This window comes from Castor canadensis, chromosome 6 (assembly GCF_047511655.1).
Source record: "Castor canadensis chromosome 6, mCasCan1.hap1v2, whole genome shotgun sequence".
Taxonomy (NCBI): domain Eukaryota; kingdom Metazoa; phylum Chordata; class Mammalia; order Rodentia; family Castoridae; genus Castor; species Castor canadensis.
In genome coordinates, this window is record NC_133391.1 from 922383 (window position 1) to 944995 (window position 22613).

The 22613-nt window shown below is 63.3% G+C and overlaps 2 protein-coding genes across 8 annotated transcripts; one reads left to right on the plus strand and one right to left on the minus strand.

Moving 5' to 3' along the window:
* The first annotated feature begins 629 nt into the window (after positions 1-629).
* On the plus strand, positions 630-11839 carry Mafk (MAF bZIP transcription factor K). Of its 5 annotated transcripts, none has more exons than XM_074075443.1 (3): positions 630-822; positions 7834-7913; positions 8933-11839. In XM_074075443.1, the coding sequence occupies exons 2-3, from the start codon at positions 7878-7880 to the stop codon at positions 9365-9367; spliced, it is 471 nt and encodes a 156-aa protein (XP_073931544.1). In that variant the 5' UTR covers positions 630-822; positions 7834-7877; the 3' UTR covers positions 9368-11839. The 5 variants fall into 5 exon arrangements, with proteins under 5 accessions (XP_073931544.1, XP_073931546.1, XP_073931543.1 ...); XM_074075445.1 differs by lacking the exon at positions 630-822 and adding an exon at positions 3246-3758; XM_074075442.1 differs by lacking the exon at positions 630-822 and adding an exon at positions 3795-6502.
* On the minus strand, positions 11827-22382 carry Tmem184a (transmembrane protein 184A). Of its 3 annotated transcripts, none has more exons than XM_074075438.1 (9): positions 22066-22382; positions 20355-20582; positions 17591-17756; positions 17423-17513; positions 17260-17335; positions 16598-16689; positions 16185-16354; positions 15510-15707; positions 11827-15014 (listed from the first exon to the last, which is right to left on the minus strand). In XM_074075438.1, exons 2-9 carry the CDS (start codon positions 20580-20582, stop codon positions 14755-14757), a joined length of 1281 nt encoding a protein of 426 aa, XP_073931539.1. In that variant the 5' UTR covers positions 22066-22382; the 3' UTR covers positions 11827-14754. The 3 variants fall into 3 exon arrangements, with proteins under 3 accessions (XP_073931539.1, XP_073931538.1, XP_020036947.1); XM_074075437.1 differs by lacking the exon at positions 22066-22382 and adding an exon at positions 21312-21494; XM_020181358.2 differs by lacking the exon at positions 22066-22382 and adding an exon at positions 21126-21486.
* Positions 22383-22613: the final 231 nt, after the last annotated feature.

Consider the following 22613-nt stretch of genomic DNA (forward strand, 5'->3'; position numbering starts at 1 on the left):
GACACGGAAACTCAGACGCCCAGGGAGCCCCTCGCTCTCGCCTGTCACCCCGCGTCTGGGAAGGGTGCAAGTCTGGGGAGTGCCTCCAGCCAGACGGGGCCGCCACGCAGATGTCCCCAACACCTGCATAGGCCGGGCACAGGTGCGGGGTCCAGCGCAGGTCCTGCAAGCCAGAGCGGCCGGACCGGGCCGGGAGAGGGGGCGTGGCCAACATGGCGGGGAGCCAGGAGGGGGCGTGGCTAACATACGATGCCGAGCCAGGAGGGGCGTGGCAAACACAGGGGCGTGGCGCAGCGTGGGAGGGCTGGATTGGCAGGACGGGACTAACAGTGGGCGTGGAGACGGGAAAGGGGCGTGGCTAACACGGGGACGTGAAGCAGGGCTGGCTAGAGCGGCGGGGCGGGGCCTGTAGAGGGGCGTGGAACCAAGAGAGGGGCGTGGCTAACACGGGGGCGCGGCGCAAGCTGACAAGAGGGCGGGGCCGACAAGGCGGGGGGCGTGGCTAACACGGGGGCGCGGCGCAAGCTGACAAGAGGGCGGGGCCGACAAGGCGGGGGGCGTGGCGACAGCGCGCGTCGGAGCGGGGCGGGGCTTGCGCGGCGGGCGGGGCGGTGACGCGCGCCGACGCGCGATCCCGGAAGCGGTGTCAGTGTTGGGGAGCCGGCGGCGGGCGGCGGGCGGCGGGGACTTGTTGTTCTTCGCGAAGTCTGAGCCCGAGCGCGAGGCGGAGGCGGCGGCCGAGGGGAAGCGCCAGAGAGGAGCGCGCCAGGAGAGCGCGTGCCCGCCAGGAGCTGCCGCGCCCCCAGTCCCGTGCGACGCCAGGTGAGGGGCGGCGGTCGGGCCGTGGGGGACGGGACGCGGATGGGACAGGGACTGGGTGCGGGGACGGGGCGGGGCGGGCGGCCTGGCCGCTGAGTCACGGCCGCCGGGGGACCCGCGGGGCCCAGGGCAGGACTCGGTTGAGACCCGCCGTCGTGCACCTGCCGGGCGCCCCGCCCCGATGGCCTCCGGGTCGGGTCCCCGCGCGGACGTGGCCTGGTGCGCGCGCACGTGCCACCTGGGGCCGTGTCGCCGGGACCCCGGGACCGGGCACCTGATGGCGGCAACGCGGCCGGCCACGTGCATCCCGCCCTGCCGTGTTTACCTGGGGAGCCCGAGGGGTTCTCCTGCTCCTCCTGGGGCCTCGGTGACTCGTGACACTTTCTAAAGCAGCTGACCTGCCCGGGGTGCCGGAAGGAAGGCCCGTGATGTGGAAGCCGTGGGTGGGGAGGGCGGCAGGTGACAGTCTTGGCGAGCATGTCGCTTCCCTCACTTTCCGCAGGTGTGGTCAAGGGCCAACATTTCTTCCCAGTCTTGTGTGCCCTTTCTCCGTGGGTTAGCAAACACGTGTGTCTGTCTGTGGGTCTCTGCACGGTTTCTGGGATCTTTGGAGCCAAAGAGGGGAAGAAAAACTCAGAAGCCAGTCTAGAAAAAAGCACAGGTGGCCGGATTCGCTGGTCCTTGGTTCCTGGTTTAGGTCTCTGCTCCAGGAAGAGCTCCAGGAGAGCCTAGCCCATCTCCATGGCATCCTGACCCTCACACCTGGAGACCGGCAGCCCCACCAGCCATGCAGAACCTGCCCTGTCCTCTCTGGTGTCTGACAATCTTTATATTGTGACTTGCTTTTCACACAGCCCTTGGCCAAGCAAAATTCGGACGCCCCCTCCAGTTTTCACCCCTAGACCAACAGGCACTCGTGCTTCTCTTAAAGAGCCAGGTGCCTGGCCTTAGGGAGCACCAGACCCCACACCCCACCCTGTACCGCAGCACAGCAGATGTGGCTAGCGCCTTCCCTTCCTCGTGGTTGTCAGTGCAGGCTTTAGGACCCCTTGCTTGGCACCGATGAGGTCTTGTGACGTCGCATCACGGCGGGCAGTTTATTAACATTCCATGATGCCTCTTAAAAACGTATTAATCTTAAGCAAGTGGGTGGGGTCAGGAAAGGTGTAGGTGGGCTGTGCAGGTGGGTGGGATGCACCTAACTTGTTGCCCTGTGGGTGCCAACACTGATTACGAAAGTCTGATTTTGACCTTGGTAGAGAGAGTCCACTTTTATAACTTGAAAGTAGACCTCTGGTTATTCCAAAATGAAACATTTATGAAAACAAGAAACAAACCAGGCTTTTCCCAGAGCACACTCGCCTTTCATACTTGAACCCAGCCTGGACTCAGGGGACTGGTTCCAAGTTCAGTGTTGTGTACTCCAGGTGGCTGCTAAAAATGGGAGTTGGACAGAGGGTCAGTGGAGGGAGGCCAGCTTTTCCTGAGGGTCGGGGTGCCCCAGTCCCACTAGGCTGCCGCTGAGCACCCAACTAGGCTGCTGCTGCCCACCCAAGTAGCGTCTCACGTGGGCTCTGATGGCCCGAGGGTTTGTTTACAGTCTTGGGCGAAGCTACTTGCTGTCCAGACCTAGAAAAAGCTGCGTCTGTTTCCGGCCAGGCTGCTTCTGAGTCTAAAGGTTTCTAGGGTGGACTTTCTGGATTTCAGGTCCAGTCCACACGGGAAATGGAAACGCAGCCAGCTGGGAGAATTCTCTCTGTGGCTGATCCGAGAGCAGTAAACAGTGACTCACGCCTTCCCCCCCCACACACACTAATGGAAGATGTGTTGCTCTGGTATTTACTTTTGCTTTTTATAAGGCACAGACTCGGTGTATTTCCTCTTTCTTACAGTTTCAGGAAACTGAAAGTGTTATCTGAAAATCGGAGACTTTCAGAGCAGGTAGAACTGAACCTGAGTGATGGCTTCAGCCTGTCACACTTCCTTCCCCCAGGGAACTGGGGCTGCCAGGGCTCCTGCTCTTGTGGCCTGAGGTCAGGGTTGGGGTTAGGGTTAGTGCCTGGCCGAGCACCTGCCTGCTTTTCGGTGTGGCCATCTGGCGTACTGGGGAAGAGAGTGTTGCACACTCTCCCAGGCTCCCTCTCCCTGTTATACAGCAAATCTTTCTTGGTGCCATTCCCCTCTCCCCCCACGGGAAGCTGGTGTAGGTAGGACATGTTTTCTCCTTGCCAGGAGTTACCATACAGTTAGGAGGCCGACCTGTGAGCAGAAAGTTCTACAACCAGGTCTTGGTCCTGGGTGATTGCCTGCCCCAAACAGGACAGCCAGGAGGGCCTTCAGGAAGAAGTGGGAGTCAGAGGGGTGGGGGTCCCATGCTCGGAGCAGCCAGAGGCCATCAGGATCCAGAGGGGGAGGCCTGAGATGGTGATGGGGCTGGGAGTGGGGGACTCCAAGACCTCTGGCTGCCTGTAGGGGCTGCCATTGAGAACTAAAATCAGAGTTGGGGTCCTGTTGAGCCAATGCTGTGGTACATGTAGAAACCAGGCCTGAGCAGGTGCCATGCTGTGGGGACCAGCAGGAGAATGTGGGGGCAAAGGTCATCAAGCTTAGGCAGATGAAGAGGGCGTGAGGACTGGGGGCTGTTCTGCCTGAATGACGTGAGGGGCGGGCCCTGTTACCACCAGAGCTAGAGACACTGAAGGGGGTGGTGGACACGTGGGTGTGGCCCCTCACGTGTTCCCAGGGGATGTCCTCAGCTGGATCCGGAGGTTGCCAGCTAGCTGTCCCCAGAGCTGCTGGGAACAGAATAGAATCCTAAAGGGGAGCTGGCAAGGGGGGTGGGGGCAGGGCTGCTGAGCAGGTATGCTGTATAGCCTGGTGTCTGAGTCACCTCTGGATGTAGCCGGGATGACACAGCTTCCTTGGACTGCAAACGCAAGGTGACCAGACGTCCTCCAGGCTGGGCAGACAGTTGTGGCTTGCGGAGGGCGGCCAGCCAGGGCCAGGCTGCAGGCTGGTGGGGGCCGGGCTAGGGGTGTCCAGCCACATGCTGCAGGACACATGCTGGATGCTGAGGGGCCACGACGGGGTGGGAGGGCAGTGGGGGGGCCTTCCTGGTCCTCAGTGGGAGGAGCCACCAGTTGTCCGTCTGTGAGACCAGCGGCCATTAGTTGACACCTGTTGGTTTGACCAGTGCCCACTGAGTGCTGCCCCTGTACAGCCCCACCTATCCCTGTGGCCCCAGGAAGGGTGCTCCGCTTTGGGTGCCAGGCAGAGATAGCCATGTTGTTGGTGGGCTCGGGCTCTGTGGATTCTCACCTCAGGGTGTGGTGCTGCCGAGTGCCGCCTGGCGTTTGAGCCTCCCTCGTCTTCCTCCTGGTCCTCCTCCCTTTCCCATGTTTGGAGACCATGGAGAACAGGAGTGGGAAGGGCACCCCCTCCCGGTAGACCAGCTGAGGCCCTCAGGGGGCAGGGATATAGCACTGCAGCCACTGTTGCCCCTGAAGATCAGGGCCCTGCCCCCGCCCTCACTGGACAGAGAACGAAGTGGACAGTCCAGCCTAGATGCCACCCCAGGGAGCGCTGGGACCATGGGACTTATGCAGCCTCCCTAGCACGGTCAGCCACTCGGCTTTCTGCAGAAAACCTCCCCCTTCTGGGGCAGCGCTTGGAGGGTGCAGTGCTGCCGGGGGCTCGGAAGCTACAGGTGCCTGGGGCGCAGCCATGGAGGTCTGCTGGGGGCTAGCCTCTGGCTCACTTGCCAGCCATTTCTGGGGTACCTGCCACCCTCCTGCCCAGGCTCCCTGATTCTGAGGTGTGGACACCACCTGAGCTTCGTGGTTGCCTCTTTCCTGCAGAGGAGACGGCTGGACCCTGCTGGTGCCTTCCCGTGCAGTACACCTGGTAGTGGCCTATCTGCTTTGGGTGACAAGCCCAGCCTCTTCAGTTACGTAGTCACCTCAAAGGTGCTTACCGTGGAAGGTGCTGGCCCTAGTGACCAGCGCCTCTCCAGGGTTGGGTGAGTGGGCCACATGGCAGAAACTCAGACCTGCTGGTCCAGGACCCCAGCCTTGGCCCCTCACCACTAAGTCTCTGTCTGTTCTCACATCCCAGCAGGCTCAGGGTGTCGGGTCTAGGTGCTGCTGGTTGGCAGGTGTTAGACGGCTGGAGCATCCTCACCGGAAGTCGCTGAGAAGGCTTCTCTACGCTGCTGGCCAGCTGCTGGCGCTGGACGCTCGCATGGGGACTTGGTGGGAGGGAAACCAGCTTCTCGGGGTTTCCTGTGGCACTGTGCAGTGTGGTGTGGGCTCCTGCCACTGGGTCTCCAACCCAGCTCAGGAGGTGACCTTCCAGGTGTGCCCTGCGGCCTGGAGGCTGCCTGAGGGTTCACGGCTTATAGGCCCTTGAGGGTGTTTTACAAACTACTCAGCCTGCAGAACTCTCTCTGGGGCTGGGGGTGCCAATGACAGAGGCTTGGGTCACAGGCATTGCAAATAGACACGAGAACTCTCCTGGACCCCTTTCCAAACGCCTTCGCTGTTTAAGGCGACTTTGGGTCAGTACCACATGGACTTGTGCATTTTAGGCAGAGGTGCTTTCAGGCACTGTCCTACCCACGACCTGAGCCACCCTGCACGTGGTGCGCACAGAAGGGCAGGACCCTGACCTGCAGCCCATTTGGGCCTCACCTTTCACCTGACCAGGGCGCAAAGACACCAGCTGAGCAAGAAGGTGGCCAGGTTGTCCTGACAGGGTCCAGGCCTTTCTGGCCGAGCTGGTCCTAGGGTTTCTGCCTAGACAGGGGTGTGTGGGTGCATTGCTGGCCAGGACTGCAGAAGGGACCCCAAGTTGGTTTTTCACCAGGTTCAGGCCTGGGACTCATGGGACCGACGGGTCCCTAGGGCCCTTTCTTTCCTTCTGACCTCTCATTTTTCTGAGGAAATGACCCAGAGAGCAGAGGCTTCCTTTCCTCCTGCCCAAGCATTGTAGTGGAAGAGGCCTATCTGTCCACACACACACAGTCCCACAGCTATCATGTGCTGGGGGTGACCGCATGCTGCCTTGTGGTGACCTGACGTTCTCATGGGGTCACGTGGGGGATCCCCTGCCCCATGCACATCCTGGCCACCTCTGCGTCCCAGCACTGTGGTCATACGAGTGGAAAGATCCCCGTGTGCCCCAGGAGCTCAGCACATTGGCACCTTGGGTCTGGCCCGAGGCCTCGTGCCTGGCACCTCCCTTTCCGCTGCGGGGCAGGCGGTGGCCTGGGGCTGGGAGCAGGGTAGGAGGAGCGTCCTTGTGTGGGAATGTGAGCGGCTCTGTAAACAGCTGGTGACTCATAACGTAGCTATGCTACTGCGGTGCCCAGCCCTCCTCCCTCCCACGGAAAAGTTCCTCATGGCTCCCCGGCGCCTGGCTCCTGCGGGTCCCTCACTCCACTGCCATGGCTGGGGCCTGCCGCGAGACAGGGTCAAGTCCTGCCGTGAAGCGGCTCTCACCCCCTTTCACCCCACCTGTGCTCTGCTTGCCTGGTGTCAGCCCAGGCCAGGGGTACACCGCGTCAGATGCTCGCTTGGTGTCTGCCTGAGGCGTCCCTGGCCGGCCCTACAGCTGTCCACCGGCAGCGCTGGTCACCAGGGTGCTGGATGTCTCTCTCGAGATGCCAGCCTCCTGGAAGTGGAAGGTGATGGACCGAGGCAGGGGGCAGGGCCTCAGCCACCAGGTCCCCATCGCAGGGGCAGGGGAGGCTGTCCACACCCGCGTCTGTTCCCACGCTCTCCTTGGTGTTTTCTCTGACATTCCTGCGCTGCTGGCCGAGTGTGGGTTTGGAATGGGGGGCTGAGGGTGCACCTGTCCCCAACATGGGTGAACTTCCTTCCCCTGCCCCTTCCGAGGTCCAGAGTGAGCGAGTTTGTTTACCGTCTCCCGACCTCGTGAGTCTTCCCTACAGGCCTGAAGTCATGATTGCTTTTGGGCTTCTCCGTTTCCATGGCGACCACCAGGGTTGGCTACATCCCAAGGTCGCCATGGCAACTATCAGAGGGGAATCATGCTTAGGGTGCTTTGGCTGGGTTTTTCATGAATGATTAGAATGTGTGACACAACGCAGGCTCCAAACAAGAAGGGCGGCGGACGGCGGGGACAGCTCCCGCCAGACGGTCGATTAGGTCAGCCGGGCGGCCTCCGGAGGCGTCCCAGATCCCCCACCCTGGGTCTCGGGGCCGCTGCCTCTGAACCTGCTGCCCACCGGGAGCCCCCGCCCCGCCCTGGGACCGCAGAGGGTCATGGTGAGGTTCAGGGTAGCCTGGAAGGAAGTGGTGATGTCACAGCTGCAGTGCCCTTTGCTGAGGTTGGTGTCCCTTGAACTGCGGGAGGGCGGGGCTGTGGAGGGGTGGCAGGAGCTCTGCCCAGTCCATCTTTGGGGTGAGTCTTGGCAAGGACAGGACAGGGCTCCCCCAAAAGGCCCTCCCTCTCCCTGGGGAGCCAGGCTGGGTCTGGAGCAGCAGGAGCTTCGCCAGGGCCGGACACTGTCCGGTGGCCAGCTCCACTCCTTCAGGGCTGGGTACAGCTCCTCTTCCTTGGGAGGTGACTTCACTGGTCACTTGCGGTACCTAGCGCCTCACAGGTGCGTGTGGCTTGTATGACTTGAGGAAGGGGCAAGAATAGGAGGCAACAGCTGTTAATAGCTGGTGGTCACCCACAGCGCTGGTGGCTCCGGCACCTGCTGGGGGACGAGGGGCAGTGGGTGGCTTCCTGGGATAAGGGCATCCAGGACTGAGAGCTGGTCCTGGAGCCGGAGGCATGGTTGGGGCTCTCCTGAGACCTCTGGGCATACAGACCAGCCATGATGCCTGCCTGGGGACCCCTGAGGACAGCCATGCTCCATTTTTGGGGCACTGTGACTGGGCTGCATGAATACAGAGGTGCACCTCCTTGGAGCACCCCGCAGTGAGGCAGAACACTGTCCCGAGCCCACCAGGGCCTAACCTCTGCTTCCCTCCCCTGTCTCTCCAGCTGTGATTTCTGACTGGTTCTGTCCTGGTGACTGTATCCAGGTTATGACGACTAATCCCAAGCCAAACAAGGCATTGAAGGTAAGGCTTAGTGGGGACTTGGGTGGTTCGTCCTTGTCCCAACTTGGACTGGGGAAAGGTTCCTCCTGCCACAGAAGCCCCTTCCTTCCCTGTGCTGTCCCTAGAGAGTGAGGAAGGCCTTGTCCCCAGGAGTAGGTGGGGGACTGTCTGCTGGGAGGAAGTTCCCCACGCGAGGCAGGTAACAAACCCGGGACAGTGGCCCAGGAGACCCTGGTCTTGATGCAGTGGATCGCAGGCCGTGGGGTGGCTGCGCCCACGGGCTCTGCCCCAGTGCCAGGAGAGGGCAGAGTGGCCTCTGAGGAGTGGGGTGCTCTGGCTCAAGGGACCTGGCTTGGTCTGCCTGGCTCCTGCTGCCTCCTGGACCCTCTCACCTTCCACAGCCCCTGGGCCAGCTATCCTGCCAGCCGTGTAGGCCGTGTGGCTCCAAGCCTTCTCTAGGGTCCCTGTTGCCCAAGGTAGCTTATGGGCAGGACACCCTGTGTCCTGGGCCCTGTGTCCTCGATAGTGATGGGTGGTGGTGACATCACTGCCTTCCCAAGGGAGCAGCCATCGGGTGTTCCCTGTGCAAAAGTGTCACAGCATGAGGGGCATTGGTGGCTCACGCCTGAAATCCCAGCTACTCAGGAGGCAGAAGCAGGGAGGACGGCGAGTTTGAGGTCAGCCAGGGCAAAGTTCGCATGAATCTTGTCTGAAAAACAGAACAGGCTGGGGACATGGCTCCGTGCTAGAGTGCTGGTCTAGCATGTGTGAGGCCTGGGGTTCAGTCCCCAGTACCGCGGGAAAAAGAAAAGGTCACAGCCAGCAGTGGGCGGCCTGATGGCCTCCTGGCAGCCCCCTTGCGCCCCATCAGTGGACCATGCCAGGACCCCCATGGTGCCACCCACACCCCGGGCCCAGTGCAGAAGACCAGGGCCACTGCTCGGACTTCTGCTGCCTGGAGCCAGTCCTTGGCAGCTTCAGGGCTGGCTCCAGAGTGGACGCTTAAGTCCTTGAGTTGCTGACCATGCCATGGCCCACAGGTCAAGAAGGAGGCGGGCGAGAACGCCCCGGCGCTCAGCGACGATGAGCTGGTGTCCATGTCGGTGCGGGAGCTGAACCAGCACCTGCGGGGGCTCACCAAGGAGGAGGTGACCCGGCTGAAACAGCGGCGGCGCACACTCAAGAACCGCGGCTACGCAGCCAGCTGCCGCATCAAGCGGGTGACCCAGAAGGAGGAGCTGGAGCGGCAGCGCGTGGAGCTGCAGCAGGAGGTGGAGAAGCTGGCCTCGGAGAACGCCAGCATGCGGCTGGAGCTGGACGCCCTGCGCACCAAGTACGAGGCTCTGCAGACCTTCGCGCGCACCGTGGCCCGCGGGCCCGTCTCGCCCACCAAGGTGGCCACCACCAGCGTCATCACCATCGTCAAGTCTGCCGAGATCTCCTCCCCCTCTGTGCCCTTCTCGGCTGCGTCCTAGTGCCTGCCGGGCCGGGCCGGGCGGGGTGCCTGTCCTGGTGTCCCTGGCACAGACTCCACATCCATCCACTGCGGACCCTGGGGGCCACGGCGGGGGCGGCCAGGACAGGCGACAGGTGCTGGATGACGAGTAGGCTCTTGTGAGCCGCACACCCCCCACGTGCACACACGCGTGCACACACGCACACCCCGGCCCTTCCCTCCCTCCCCACCCATGCCTGTTTCCAGGAGGTGCTGGGATCCGGGGCTCTGCCCTCCCCGGTGAGTGAGGCCTGCCTGCTGGGAGGAACGTCCCCAGAGTGGGGACTCATCTTCCCCTCCCGGGAGCAGCCTGCCACCCCATCCTGCCCTGAGCAGGCTGCCGCCCTGGCCAAGCTCTGGCTGCCTTCGGGGGGCAGGGAGGCCTGTCACAGCTCTGGGCTTCCACCCGCGCCCGTCCAAGTCACTGTGGTCTTTGGCCCTTAGCGCCAGGTCTGTGCTCTGGAAGCAGTTTACAGGCTGGGCCACCTGCGGGGGGCTGGTGTGTGTGTCCCACTGTGTGCACAAGCCTGCGCCCACAGGCCAGCACCAGGCCCTGGTGGGGCAGCCTGCCGGGTGGCGATTTCTGGAGAGCCAGTCCAGTACGTGTGCAGAGAGAGTTCCGTGTATGTTGAGAAGTTCACCCTGGGCCTGTGACCTAGGGAGCCACCCAGTGAGCTGTAGGAGCCACCTGGTCACCTAGCCAGCTGGCTCTCACGCCGATCCTCAGCCGTTCTGGGTCAGTGGAGACACACCAGCTGTGGGAGTGTGTGCGAGAAGGTGGAGGTCTTTTGGGGGCCAGAGGAGGAGAGGAGGTTGTAGGGACATTGGAGGTAGCAGTTGAGGATGTGTGGAGTGGGTCGGGGGCCGCGGTGGTGCCTGCTTTGGGGACATGCAGCGATGAGGTGGGTGAGGACGAGGTGGGAGCCCTGGGGGGTCCCGGGCCCCAGGACACGAAGGAGGCCTGAGCAATGCCGCATGCAGTCACGGCACAGACCAGGAGAGCTTCAGGCATTGGCCCTCATCACAGGTCAGCCGGGACCTCCCGACTGCAGGTCACCGTGGCTTTGGTGCTCACTTGTCACCTGGAGCCTCTGCCTGTGTCAGCTTCATGGCGCTTGGAGCCCTCGTTGCCCCTAGGACCCTTCCCGGGCTTCCTCACCAGAGCACCGCCGCAGGCTCTGCTGTGACTGCCGAGCGGATGTTGGCCCCGGGTCCCCCGACTGGGGCGAGCTGGTGGAATGTGAGCCCCATGTCCTGCCACCAGCTGGAAGCTACCACACACCGACAGGCATTGTCACCCGGGTGAGAGCCAGCACAGGGCTTGGGTCCCTAGCTCCTGGGCTTCCCCAGGCAGGGCATCGGTCACATTGGGAGGAGGACAGGGGACAGGCAGCTCAAAGGGCTGTGACTTGCTTCTGTGTCTGCTATTAGAAGCAGACAGAAGGGTTGCTGTACACTGGTCGTCCCTGTCCCCTGTCCCTGGGGTGCGTGGGGAGCCAGGCCAAGCTGCAGTCCGGCCGGTGCGGGCACACCAGATCCTCACGGGCTCTTCCTGAACCATCAGTAGCAGATACATAGCCATGGTAGGTAATCCATATTGGATGTCAGTAAGGACCATGGGAATATTTAAAGAGAGAGTATATATAAAATTATATCACAGTTTATCATACAGGTTTTTCTTAACAATTTTTCTCGTCCGGTTTGATACTGTAGCTCTCTGCGTGGAGAGGGGCTGGTGGGACGGGGGACAGGCAGGCGGCCTCCCCCTGGCTTCTGCAAGCTGGCCGCTCCCTGCGGGCACAGGCCCAGGGTGCCCACTGCCTCCCCTCGGTCCTCCCAAGGGTGGTGCTGGGCACCTGGGCCTGAAAGAGGCAGGTGGCCCCACCGGGGTGCGGCGGGCTGCAGTGGTGGCCGGTTCTGTCCAGTCTTGGGGTCTCAAGTGTCCCCATTTTGTGGGACGTGGCAGGCAGGTGGTCATTGTCTGCGGGTTGCTGCCCGCTCTGGGCCTCTGGTGCTTTGCTGGGGTGGACGGAGCAGGGTCAGGGAAGGACATGGCACTGTCTGCTTTTCCTTTCAGATCACTGAAACTCACTATCACAATTTAATATATGGATTTTTTAATTTAAGAGAAAGGACGAGGGCCTCTTTGTCACATGGGTTTGTCTTCTGTCTTGCACCTCCACTTAAAAGAAGGCGAGCTTTCCCTCCCCCGGTGACAGGGCCACTCGCTCCGCACGGCCGGCTCCCCGGCCTCCGGCTCGCCAGTTGCATTTCAACATTTATTTTCGTGCTGCTTTCTCCCGTGACATAAGTTATTGAGAAGAGGTCAGACGCCGTGGGCCCTCGTCTCTGCCCCGCCCCGCCCCACGCCACCACCTAATTTATTGCTGTACAGGTCGCCTCTGTGACTGCTTTTCTACCTTCGCAATAAACAGTTTGCTGTCCACTCGCTTCTGTGCGGGGCTGGAATCCTGCGTCCTGAGCACCGGGCAGGCCCCGGCCCCCCTCCCACAGCCTTGCTTCCCACTCCCAGTGTCCCCACCACCCAGGTCAGCCATAATCCTGGCCCCCTGGGGCTTGGGGACAGCACAGGGTGGCACCATCTGCCTGCACACCTGGCTCGGGTGGACTCCTGAACCTGCAGCCCACCCTGACCACAGGCCTCGGACAGTCGGTGCGGCCTCTGCTCTACACCTGGGAGCTTTAGTGACCTGAGCCGTCTCCTCCCCACCAGGCCCCTCACCCAGCTCTGGACACTGAGGGACAGGGTCTATGTGGAGCAGTGGCCTGAAGCTGAGGGCCTGACTACATCCGGGGCCTGCCGGGCACCTGACTGGATGCCATCTTTTGGGCCTGGTGTTCTGTGGTGAACAGGCCATACCTGCCGTCCTCAGGGGCAGACGGGGCAGCTTTTGTCCGTGGCCTTGGGAGGGCCGAGCTCACAGAGTGGCCTCTTGGGGTTGCAAACCTGCTGGCCCTCCCCCTGTCCCTCCTTCCAGCCTGTTCTCTCTGGGGAAGATGGACAGGACAGTCCCTGGCACAGTGGAGTCAAGTCTGCCGGGGCCACAGCGAGCTTGGGACACCAGAAATGGCAACAATAAGAGTCCCCAGCTAAGTCAGTCCTCCCTGCAGCTGACCCTGGCTTGGGAGGTCAGGTGCCCCAGGGTGGTGGGCAGCCGTGGTGCCAAGCTTGGACACCCATAGTCCTGGCCCAGGATCTTGGCTGCAGGCCTTCAGGGTGGGGGCTGTGTACAGAGATCCCACCGACCTGGACCATTTCACAGATGGGAACACAGAGGCCAGGAAAAGCCGGCCCTGTCTACACAGCAGCCTCCTCGGACCCTGCGGGGTGAAGCTGTAGTTAGGGAGCCCCTCGTTCGTCAGCGGCAATGACCCTGAAGCCCCTCTGCCTCCCGACACCCCTTCCATGTGCCCACATTCCCCACGGGGAGCCACTCTGCTCCACCTGCCCGTGGCCAGAGCCCTTCCTTGGTGCCACATTCTGGCCGCTTGGCTTTGTGTCCTGTCACAGGGAAGCAGGGCCTGTCCACAGGTGCAGGTGCGCACGGAGGAGTGGGTGGCAGGAGGAGAGCGGACCTTGGTGCGTCCACCCCTGCTGGCTCTGTGACCTTGGGCAACTTTCTGGACCTCTCTGGACTTGCTCACCTCCCCCAGCAGCCACAGGAGTCTGTATGTGGGCTCCTGGCACACGAGGGTGCCCAGCAGACGCCAACTTTGTCCCCTCCCTAAGATGCAGGCCCCAGTGCTGTCATGAGTGACTCTGCCCTGGAGCCCACATGGTGTCTGGGATTTTAGGAGAGGGTCCCTTGCCCACTTGCCCTCTGTACATGGCTCTGGGCATCTGGGAACCAAGGGTGGCCCCTCCAGGGAAGGGCCAGGCAAGGCACTGCCAACCAGGCCCTGGCCTCCCTCGCCCATCCACAGGGCCCGGCATGGCCAGAGGAGCCTCCTGGGTTGGCAGATCTCAGGGAGCACTGGTCTCTCCTGCCCTGCTGACAGAGTGGGCCATGGGGCCACCGTGTGGGCCTGCCGCTGCTGTGCAGGGGGCGATAAGGACTGGGGCAGGGGGGCTCTTTCCAGCTGGGTGTGGGGAGGAGCCCAGCCTATCTTATCAGGCAGCCCAGCTGGGCCCAGCAGAAGCCACCAGCCTTGAGTCCCTGTCCCTGGGCTCAGGGAGAGAGAAGGTGGGAGTGACCACCACAGTGGCTGACACACTGCTGGTCACTCAGCTATGGCCCAGCTGAGTGTCTGACTTCCTGGGCGGGTCTCCCTCTTCTCCCTGTGACCTGGGCACAGGCGACCAGGCTGGCGGGGTGGGCGGGACCTGCTGTCCCTGGGTGGTGCCCGCCAGGCCTTCCTGTCTGCCGCGCCTGCCTGGCCAGCCAGGCTCCGCTCCCCACGCCCTGACCCTGGCGTGCCTGTGCTACAGGACCCAGACTTTTGCCCCGTGACCCTTCTTCCTGGGACGTCCCTGTAGGGAGACACCCTCATGCCAAAGGCCCAGTTCCCAAGGTCACCATCCCTCCAGCCCCGAGGCAGGGCCTTCTGAGGCTCAGCTCTGGGTGTCAGCCCACCTGGCACAGGGAGGAAGAGGGGGACAGAAAGCTCCTACAGCCGAGTCCCCTGTGTCAGCCACTTAGGCTGAGCCTCGTCTGACTGCAGCAGCGCGAGGTGGACATGAGGCTCTGAGGTCCTGCACGGCTCTGGCCAACGCCATGGGCAGTTATCTCCGGCAGCTCCCTGGGCCACCCGCCTGCCCCGGCTGTCACTCGAGTCCCAGCCCTACAGGACCTGAGTCCGACAGGCATTAGAAAATCCAAGGTGTTTATCTATAAATAAAGCTCTCCCTGGGAGCAGCAAGTCGCCGGCCGGCCTAGCAAGGCTCGCCTTCGTTCTGTGCAGGTGACCTCACCAGGCCTCCCATGGCTGGAGTGTGTGAAGCAGCAGTGGCCTTCCCCATGGGCCAAGGTGACCACAGTGAGTCCTCAGCTCATGGCGCTGGATGCCCAGTTCTCCCTGCCCAGGATCTATCTGTCCATCTGGCCACCTGCCTGCCGCGTGCAGGAGTAGCCAATTCTCAGCTCCTCTGGGGCCTGTGTGACTCCAGAGACCACACTCGTGCCCTGCCCCACCGTGGCCACCTGCAGCCAGTGGCCAGGAGATCCAGTCTTGTCTGATGTACCCTGGTGGTGGCCCACGGGCAGCCTGATCCCTGACAGGACACAGCATGGAGCTCACAGGAGCTCTTGAGACACAGGCTGGACCTTTGGCTGGTGGACGGGCCCTGTCCTTCCCCAGCGGCCTGGGCAAGCTGGATCCCCAGCCAGACACGTGGACCGAGCCCCGCTACAGGTCCTCCGAAGGGATCAACATCCGCTTCTCCACGTTCCGGCTCCTCCTCCCCCCACTACCGCTGCCAGCTGTGCCAGGGTGGGTGCCAGGCGAGGGGTGGTCCCCCTGCCTGGGCCCCGGGGCCTCATGTGTGGCCTGCTGCGTGTACTGCTGGTAGGCGGGGGAGAAGTTGTGGATGGCGTCCTGCACGATGTCCTGCGGGCTGACAGTCTCCTTCAGGCCACTGGATATGCTCTGCATGGGTGCCGGGGGACCTGGGGGTGGGTGGCACAGGGTCCAGAGTCAGGGGCTCCATGGAACTCATTGTACGCTCCGTCCCAGAGACATGGCCACTTAGTCCCGCCTCCCAGTCCACCTCAGGCTAGCCCAGGCAGGGGCTCCTGTATATCCAGGCCCTGACCCTGGCTAGCAGGTGACCCCCAGGGCCCTGAGCCCCAGCCCAGCTCCTGCACCCCAGCTCTGACTCTGGGGCCCCATAGATCCCCTGAGGGGTTCTGGGGAGACATCATGGGCTGACCAGGGTGGACCCTTCACTCTCTTGGCCATTCAGCACCAACCAGGTGGGAGACAGGCAGCCCCAGGCCACCAGGCCACCGACCCACTCACCAGGGATGCCAGCCCTGCCCCTCCCAACACCCTGAGCAGAGGGGCCTCTGGCTGGGTCCTGGTCCCTGTCCCACCCTGTCTACGCAGCTCAGATGGCCATGGGGATGTCCTCCCCACCCAGCCATGGTCACCCCAGGGCTCACCTGGAGCGCTCTCCTTCTTCTCTGCATACACCTGGCAGGTGAAGGCGTAGCGCAGGGCGACAGAGGCGAAGAGCATCTCAATACAGATGAGGAAGTTCTGGTAGCCGGCGGCCAGGGTGCCGGCCCCCACCCTGGTGCCATCGATGGCCTGGACCTCAGGGATGACCCCACACCTCTCCAGAATGGCCAGCAACATCCCTGGGGATGGCAACGGCCACTCAGGAACCAGCCCTGGACTGGAGGCTGCAGGTGACCCCTGCCACGAGGCCTAGGGCTGGCAGGGGTCTGTGTGTGGGGGGGGGGACCAGGCTCCCCAACCCCCAGTGGCTCCTCTGACCAGTCTGGGACGTCCTGTCCACGAGGACTTGTCCTGTGGCTGAGGCTCAGATTCAGAGGGGATGGGGGCCTCCAAAGCCGGGGTCCCTGAGTGCCTGCCCAGGTTTGGGGTTCACCCCAGCTCCTGCAGCCTTCACGGGAGGGACTAAGTGCTCCGGCCTGCTGGGACCTCGTGTGACCCCACCTGGACCCCCGAGGGACTTCTCTCCACTGGCCACAGGACTGGAGCTTACTGAGTCCCCATGCCTGGGCCCTACTGACTTAGAGTGGACCTGTGCTGGGGAAACTGAGGCATGATTGAACCCGGGTTCCCTGGACCCCATCCCATGGCCCACACACCCTGCCAGAAAGAGAGGAAGATGAGCGCCTTGATGGTGAGGAACTTGAGGACTGGCTCGAAGGGCCGCAGGAGCTCTCTGGTGGCGAAGTAGAAGAGGAAGAGGGCGTAGAGGGCCAGGCTGACCGAGGCGTTGTACACCAGGGTCACGTACAGGTAGCCACTGTGGATGCTGCGCCAGAGGAGCTGCTGGTCAGGGGGGGTCCATGCGCGGCCAGACACGTGGGGCCAGCCTGCCTGTCCCTTCCCTAGCTGGGCAGTCCTCCTTCCTGGGCCGCCAACCACACGGAGGGGAGCGGGCCTCCCGGGACCCACTGGACAGGGCACCGTGGACAGCCCTCCCCTGCAGAGCCCCAGCAGCACTGCCTCCTGTCCCCTCCCCTCCTGAAGCCTGGCCGCCCTGCCTCCACCTTACTTGAAGTCCCCGTCGTTGTACTTGTCGAACGCCTGCAAGATGATGGTGGTCACGGCCATGACCGGCTTCACAATGCAGAACTGCAGCGTGGCCTGGGGGTGGGCGGGGCCGTGAGGAGGACACTGGCGGTGGACGCAGGGGGCGGAGCGGGTGGGGCAGGGAGAAGTGGGCGGGGTTGGAGGGGGCGGGGCGGGCACAGTGGGCGTGGCGATGAGTGTGACGGGGTGGGTGGGGCGGACAGTGGGCACGGCTGCAGAGTGGGCGGGACAGACGATGGGCGGGGCAGCAGATGGAGTGGGCGGGGTGGTGGGCTGGGGCCTGGACGGGGTGTGTGGGGGCGGGCGGGGCGGTAGAGTGAATGGGTGGGGCGGTGGGCGGGACCGTGAACGGAGTGGGCGGGGCCTGCGGGGGTGGGCGGGGCCTGGGTGGAAAGGGCGGGGTCTGGACGGAGTGGGCGGGGGCGGAGGGCGGGGCCTGGACGGAGTGGATGGGGGCGGAGGGCGGGACCGTGAACGGAGTGGGCGGGGAGGTGGGCGGGGCCTGGGTGGAATGGGTGGGGTCTGGACGGAGTGGGCGGGGCCTGGGCGAAAAGGGCGGGGTCTTGACGGAGTGGGCGGGGCGGGGCCTGCGGAGCGGGCGGGGCGGCGGCCGAGGCCCCTCACCTGCTTGCAGAAGCGCAGGAAGCCGATGGAGTAGGACATGCCCTGGAGGCAGCAGGTTCCGTAGAAGCAGCTGGACCTGGGGGAGGAAGTGGCTGAGGCGGCTGGGGGGGACCCAGTCGGTCCCCAGCGCAGCCTGGCCTGTCCTCAGGTGTGGGGGGCTTACTTGATGGGCTTGCCCCGGATCTCAGCCATGATGGCACTCTCGCCCCCCAGGTACTGGAAGCAGAGGCTCAGAAAGCTGTAGATGACAAAGGCTGCGGGGGACAGGGGAGGCTGCGTGAGTAACCGGGCCCCATCGGGCTGCGGGTCCCCCCGAGGGCCCTGCGGTCACCTTCGTAGCAGTCGCGCAGCGAGTCGAAGTAGACGTAGTACTGGTGGCCTCCCAGGAGGAGGAGGCTGAGCCAGGAGTCCAGGGCGTAGATGGGCACGATGAGCAGCAGGCGGAGGATGTAGCGCTGCTCCAGCGGCACGGTGTAGGAGCGCAGGTGCAGGTAGATCTGGGGGTCAGGGGTCGGGGTCAGGGGTCGGGTCACCCCCGCGCCCCGTCCTCCTGGCCTTCTCGGGAGCACTTCCCTACTGCAGTCCCATGCACTCTGCGCGAGGCACGGCTCATGCGCTCGTGTCTGACTGAATCACAGATTTAAAGTTTGTTATTCGCTGATTTATTTTCAGGGCTGGGCAGTGGACCCAGGGCCCAGGCCATGCCAGGCGATCGCTGTCCCAAGTTACTTCCCCAGCGTCTTAAACGTGGATTCTTTGTGTGCGCGTGGTGCTGGAGTTTAAACTCAGGGCCTATTGGGAGCTCAGGAATTATTGGCCTGAGGCTGGCTTCGAACCACAATCCTCCTGATCTCTGCCCCCTGAGGGCTGTGATGTCACTCTTGCAGCACTGTAATTTACAATGTCCCCTTGGGCATGGGACAGGGCTCTGGCCAACATGCAGGCGCTGCTCATTTATTCATTCGCTCAACAAGTTTCCTGGGCCCGGCTAAGTGTCAGACCCTCCATGGTGGAGGGTTAGCACGGGGAGGAATATTATACAGTCAGTAAAACTACGCTCAGAACTGGCAGTGCTCGTAGGATGTGACACCAAGAACCAGGATAACAAACCGAACGTGGCAATGCCTTGTAAAAACACGCTCAACAGCTTAGCTCTGGGTGGTGGGAAACACGGTTCATATAAACCTTTGTGCGTTTCCCGTATTTTCTACTAGGATGTGACAGAATAGGGATGGGGACTTGCCAAGGAAGGGGGCCGTAAAGGATGCATGGTCTTCAGTCCAGCATGCTGTAGGGCTGGCTCCCTGGGGGAGGTGGGGGAGGCCATGCTGGGTGAGTAGGGACAGCGTGGCCAGGCTGGGGGGGGGGTGTGTGTGACGGCTGCTGGCATCAGGCCTGGCTCTTATCGGCACGGCCTCTCCTGACGAGAGGACATGGCATGACCAGCCGTCAAGGGACCTCTTGGGGCTGGCACAGCCTGGCTGGTGACCTTGGCAAGCCACTTCCATCTTGCCCTGTTTCCCTGTATGTACAGTGAGGGGTCTCACCCCTCTCTGTCCAGCTGGGCTCTAAGGGGTCCTCACAGGTGATGGGCTGGGTCGTGGCTTGGGGGTGGGAGACCCAGGGATCTTCAGGGCCAGCCACAGCCACACACACAGCTGATCCCCAGGGTCCCGGCTTAACTGCTGTCCTCCCTAGTGGCCTTAAGTAGAAGCCAGCCTCATGCTGCCTCTGCATCCTGGACCCTGCCTGGCCTGCCCTCAGCCAGCCTCCCTCCAGCCTGTGTCCGCCCCCCTCCCCGCCCCAGGCCACATCTGGACACGCACCGCCCAGCTCGTGGCTGTGGAAGAGGGGTATCTGTTCTCACGGCCTGCCTCAGTGGCCCGTATGCCAGTGTCCTGCCCAGCCACACCCAGCCCAGGAGCCGTCCCGGGGGCACCTAGGTCTCAGCTCCCCAGCGCCCCTCCCCCACCAGCTAGACACCCCGCCCCCCGCCCTTGACCTCCGGCCAGGCAGCCGTGGCTGGCACAAGACTCCCACCTGCACCTGGCCTACCCAAGGACGCCTGCCAGGCACGGGAGTCAGCCTGTCCGCGTACTGAGGACACTAGTGCCCCCAACTCTGTGGTCCCCCATGTACAACTGCCGAGCTCGGGTGCCCCTGCTTGCCATACCCTGACTCTTCCTGGTTACAGGGTCCACCAGCTCTCTCCCTAGGGAACTGTCCTGTCCCCCACCTGGTGACTGCTCAGCCCAGCGGCTTGTGTGCTTAGGGCTCAGGGTTCAGAGCATGGCTTTTCTCACCGCCGCCATATGAGGACCAGCCCACCAAGAGCACTGCCCCGTCCAGCCAGGCTCCGACCCTGCTGCTCCCTGGCCCCCATCCTCCCGACTCCTATCCCCAGCATCCCGTCGCCCCCGGCTCCCTGACCCCAGCCCTTGTCCTCCTACTTCCCTGTCCTCCAGTCTCCTGCCCAGTTCCCTGCCGCCGAGTCCCCTGCCCCACCAGCTCCTGCCGCCCCCATCCTGGTCCCGTGTCCACTAGCTCCTGGCCCCAGTCCTCTGCTCCCCAGTCCTGTGCCCGCTCCCCCAGCCCCCCAACGCCCTCTCCTCCCTTCCCCACCTCCCTGATGTCTGTTTACTGCCTGAAGCTTCCTAGAGCAAAGTCCAAGCCTCACCGGTCTTGTCCCAGACGCCTGGCTCTGGAGGGAGAAGACCCTTTCTCCTCCCGGCTACCGCATGTCCATGGGAAAGAGGGACCCTGGTCTCTCTGAGCCTCAGGGGTCTTATCCGTGAAATGGGGCCCATGGCTGATCTCAGCAAGCAGCATGAGGAGCTGAGGAAATCCCGGTGGTCCCCAGCCAGCCCGGAGGAGGACTCCTTCCTTCAGGCTGGCTCCCACAGGCATGTCCTGGAGACAGGCCTCATCGGTCCCCAGGCTCACACCACCCCCAAGACCCTGATCGCCATTCCTCTGGTCCAGATGGACCTTGCTGTCCAGTACTGAGGGTCACTTGAGGCCTCACCATCCCAGAAGCAGCCAGTGTGGCAAGCTGAGCTGTTTCGGGTCCCCAGAGGCTAAGGTGGGAGGCTTACCTGGTGACAGGTCAGTGCCAGGGCCGTCCACACGAAGAGGCCTGAGATGCCCCGGGCCAGGGCGCTGGTGAGGAAGAGCCGGGTGGCTCCCTGAGAGCCATTCTCCACTCGGTCCATCTGTGGCCCGGCCGGAATCACGGGCATGGCGGGCGGGGTGCTGGGCTGTGGCCAGGACTCAGATGCCAGGGGGACCCCGGCTGTCCCCAGGAGCGTGGAGACGTTACTCATCTGGGGAGGTGCGGGGACACGGTGTGAGAGAAGGGCCAAGGGGCAGGCTCACAGGGACGCCAGGAGAGGCGGAGGGAGGGAAGGAGGTGGCTGCGTGGGGGACACCAGCAGCTGGCTCTGTCAGGCTGTGCCCTCCACAGAGCCTCCACCCAGACGTGCAGGCGGCAGGCCTCTGCCTGTCCACTCTCCCTGCCCCCGGCTCCCCCGAGGCTTCTCTGGGCGTCCGGAAGCACACCCCGTAGGAGTTTGGGGCTGACCATCCCACCCCTGTCCTGACCCTGGGCAGCCCTTGGCTTCTCCAAGTACCGGGGTCCTTGCTGTGGGGCCCCAACCTCCCGGGCTCAAGTCTCAGCTGCTTGTGTCCTGGGGAGCCCCTCTGTGTCCCCCACGTACAGCAAACCCCACCTCCGATGCCCTGGGCCTTTGGGGAGCTTGAGTTTTGTACCCCGTCACCGTGTGGGAATGGGGGGCCCCGCCCTGCCTGCTTGGTGTCTGGAAAGAGGCGCAGATAGAAAACGCAGCCCACCACCCTGCCGGCCCCACCTGTGCAAGCGCGTGCAGTGCTGCCTTGGGCCGTGTCGCTGGCCACCTGCCGCCTGCCTGGTGGCACCAATGCTTGCTTAGCCTTTCCACAAGCCGCAGGGCCCCGGCTCATCCCTTGGCACCCTGGCAGCCCTGTCTGTCGTCCTCACCGCCCTCCAGCGGGCGGTCAAAGGGTGCAGCACCTACCTCCGTGGGCAGGAAGCTCTGAGGCCCAGCCTCTGCAGAGGCCTGGCTGGTCATTCACGCGACCATGTGACCCTCACTGGCAGCCCACCCGGGGGTGGGGCAAAGCAGCTATCTGGAGAGCGGTACCAGGCCCCAGCAGGACAGGCAAGGCCTCACCTGGCCAGTGGCCCATCGGGGCTCCCGGCAGCAGGGAGGGGCTGGGAAGGGAGGAGGAGCCCAGGTGTCCCCTCCCCTGTGGACACTCTATCTCTTTCTGGCTGTTTGCTCAAGGCAGCTGGCTCCCAGGCACCTGCTGGCCGCCAGGTGCCCTCACCTGTGCGGGCCAGATGGCCAGGCAGCGGCTGCAGGCAGGGACAGGGTGGAGGGGTCTGCAGCGGCCTGTGCTGGGGAAGATGGTCCGAGCTCATGGGCACAGTTCTTTTGGGGGATGAGAAGGTGGTGGTTGTACATCATGGATGCCCTCAATTGTTCACTTAAAAATGTTTTTTTTTTTTTGCCGGTGCTGGGAATTGAACCCTGGCCTCGAGGATGCTAACAGCCCCTCCTGCCGGGAGCCACCCCACTGTCCTGCAACTGATGTTTACTTGGGTCTGAAGATGGAGCTCATGCCTGTGTCCTCCAGGTCCCCTAGCACCCCTGGAACAGAACCCCCACTCCAGCCCCCACTGCCCGGTTGACTGACCCCGCCTCACTGCGCTGAGGACCGAGGCTCCCTAGGGAGGCGGGGTTGGGTAGATGCTCGCCCACTCCTCACCTGGCTTTAATGGAGGCACAGCATCCTGACCAGGTGGCAGAGACCCCTTCCCCACTCACAGCTAGGGCTGTGGAGGTGAGAAGGGGGCTGGGGCTTCTGTGGGGACACTGCTGGGCTTGCTGCCCCAATGCTGGGGACCTGGGACCATCTTCCTTTGTCCCTGGGGAGGATTTGTCACCACACGGCCTTCCCAGGATTCCAGACACCAGTACAGCACCACATGCTAGGGGGCGGCGGGAGGGCAGGAAGGAGCCAGGCTGGGCCACTCAGGCACCATGAAGAGCCCTGTTGAGGTACGACCGTCCCCAGGGAGGACAGAGGACAGGCTGGCCTGCCTCACCCGTACAGGTGTCACGGCCCACACCCACTCAGGAGAGGTGGCCAGGCAAGCTAGGCTTGATCTCTCCCTGGCAGGACAGACCTGCCTGCCCAGATCTGGGCAGTGGGGCTGGTCACCACTGTTTACTATGACCAGGAGCCGGTCCTGGCAAATAGCAGGCCCAGGTGTGCAGGAGCTGCAGGGAGGGGAAGCTGCTGCCTAGCCTGTC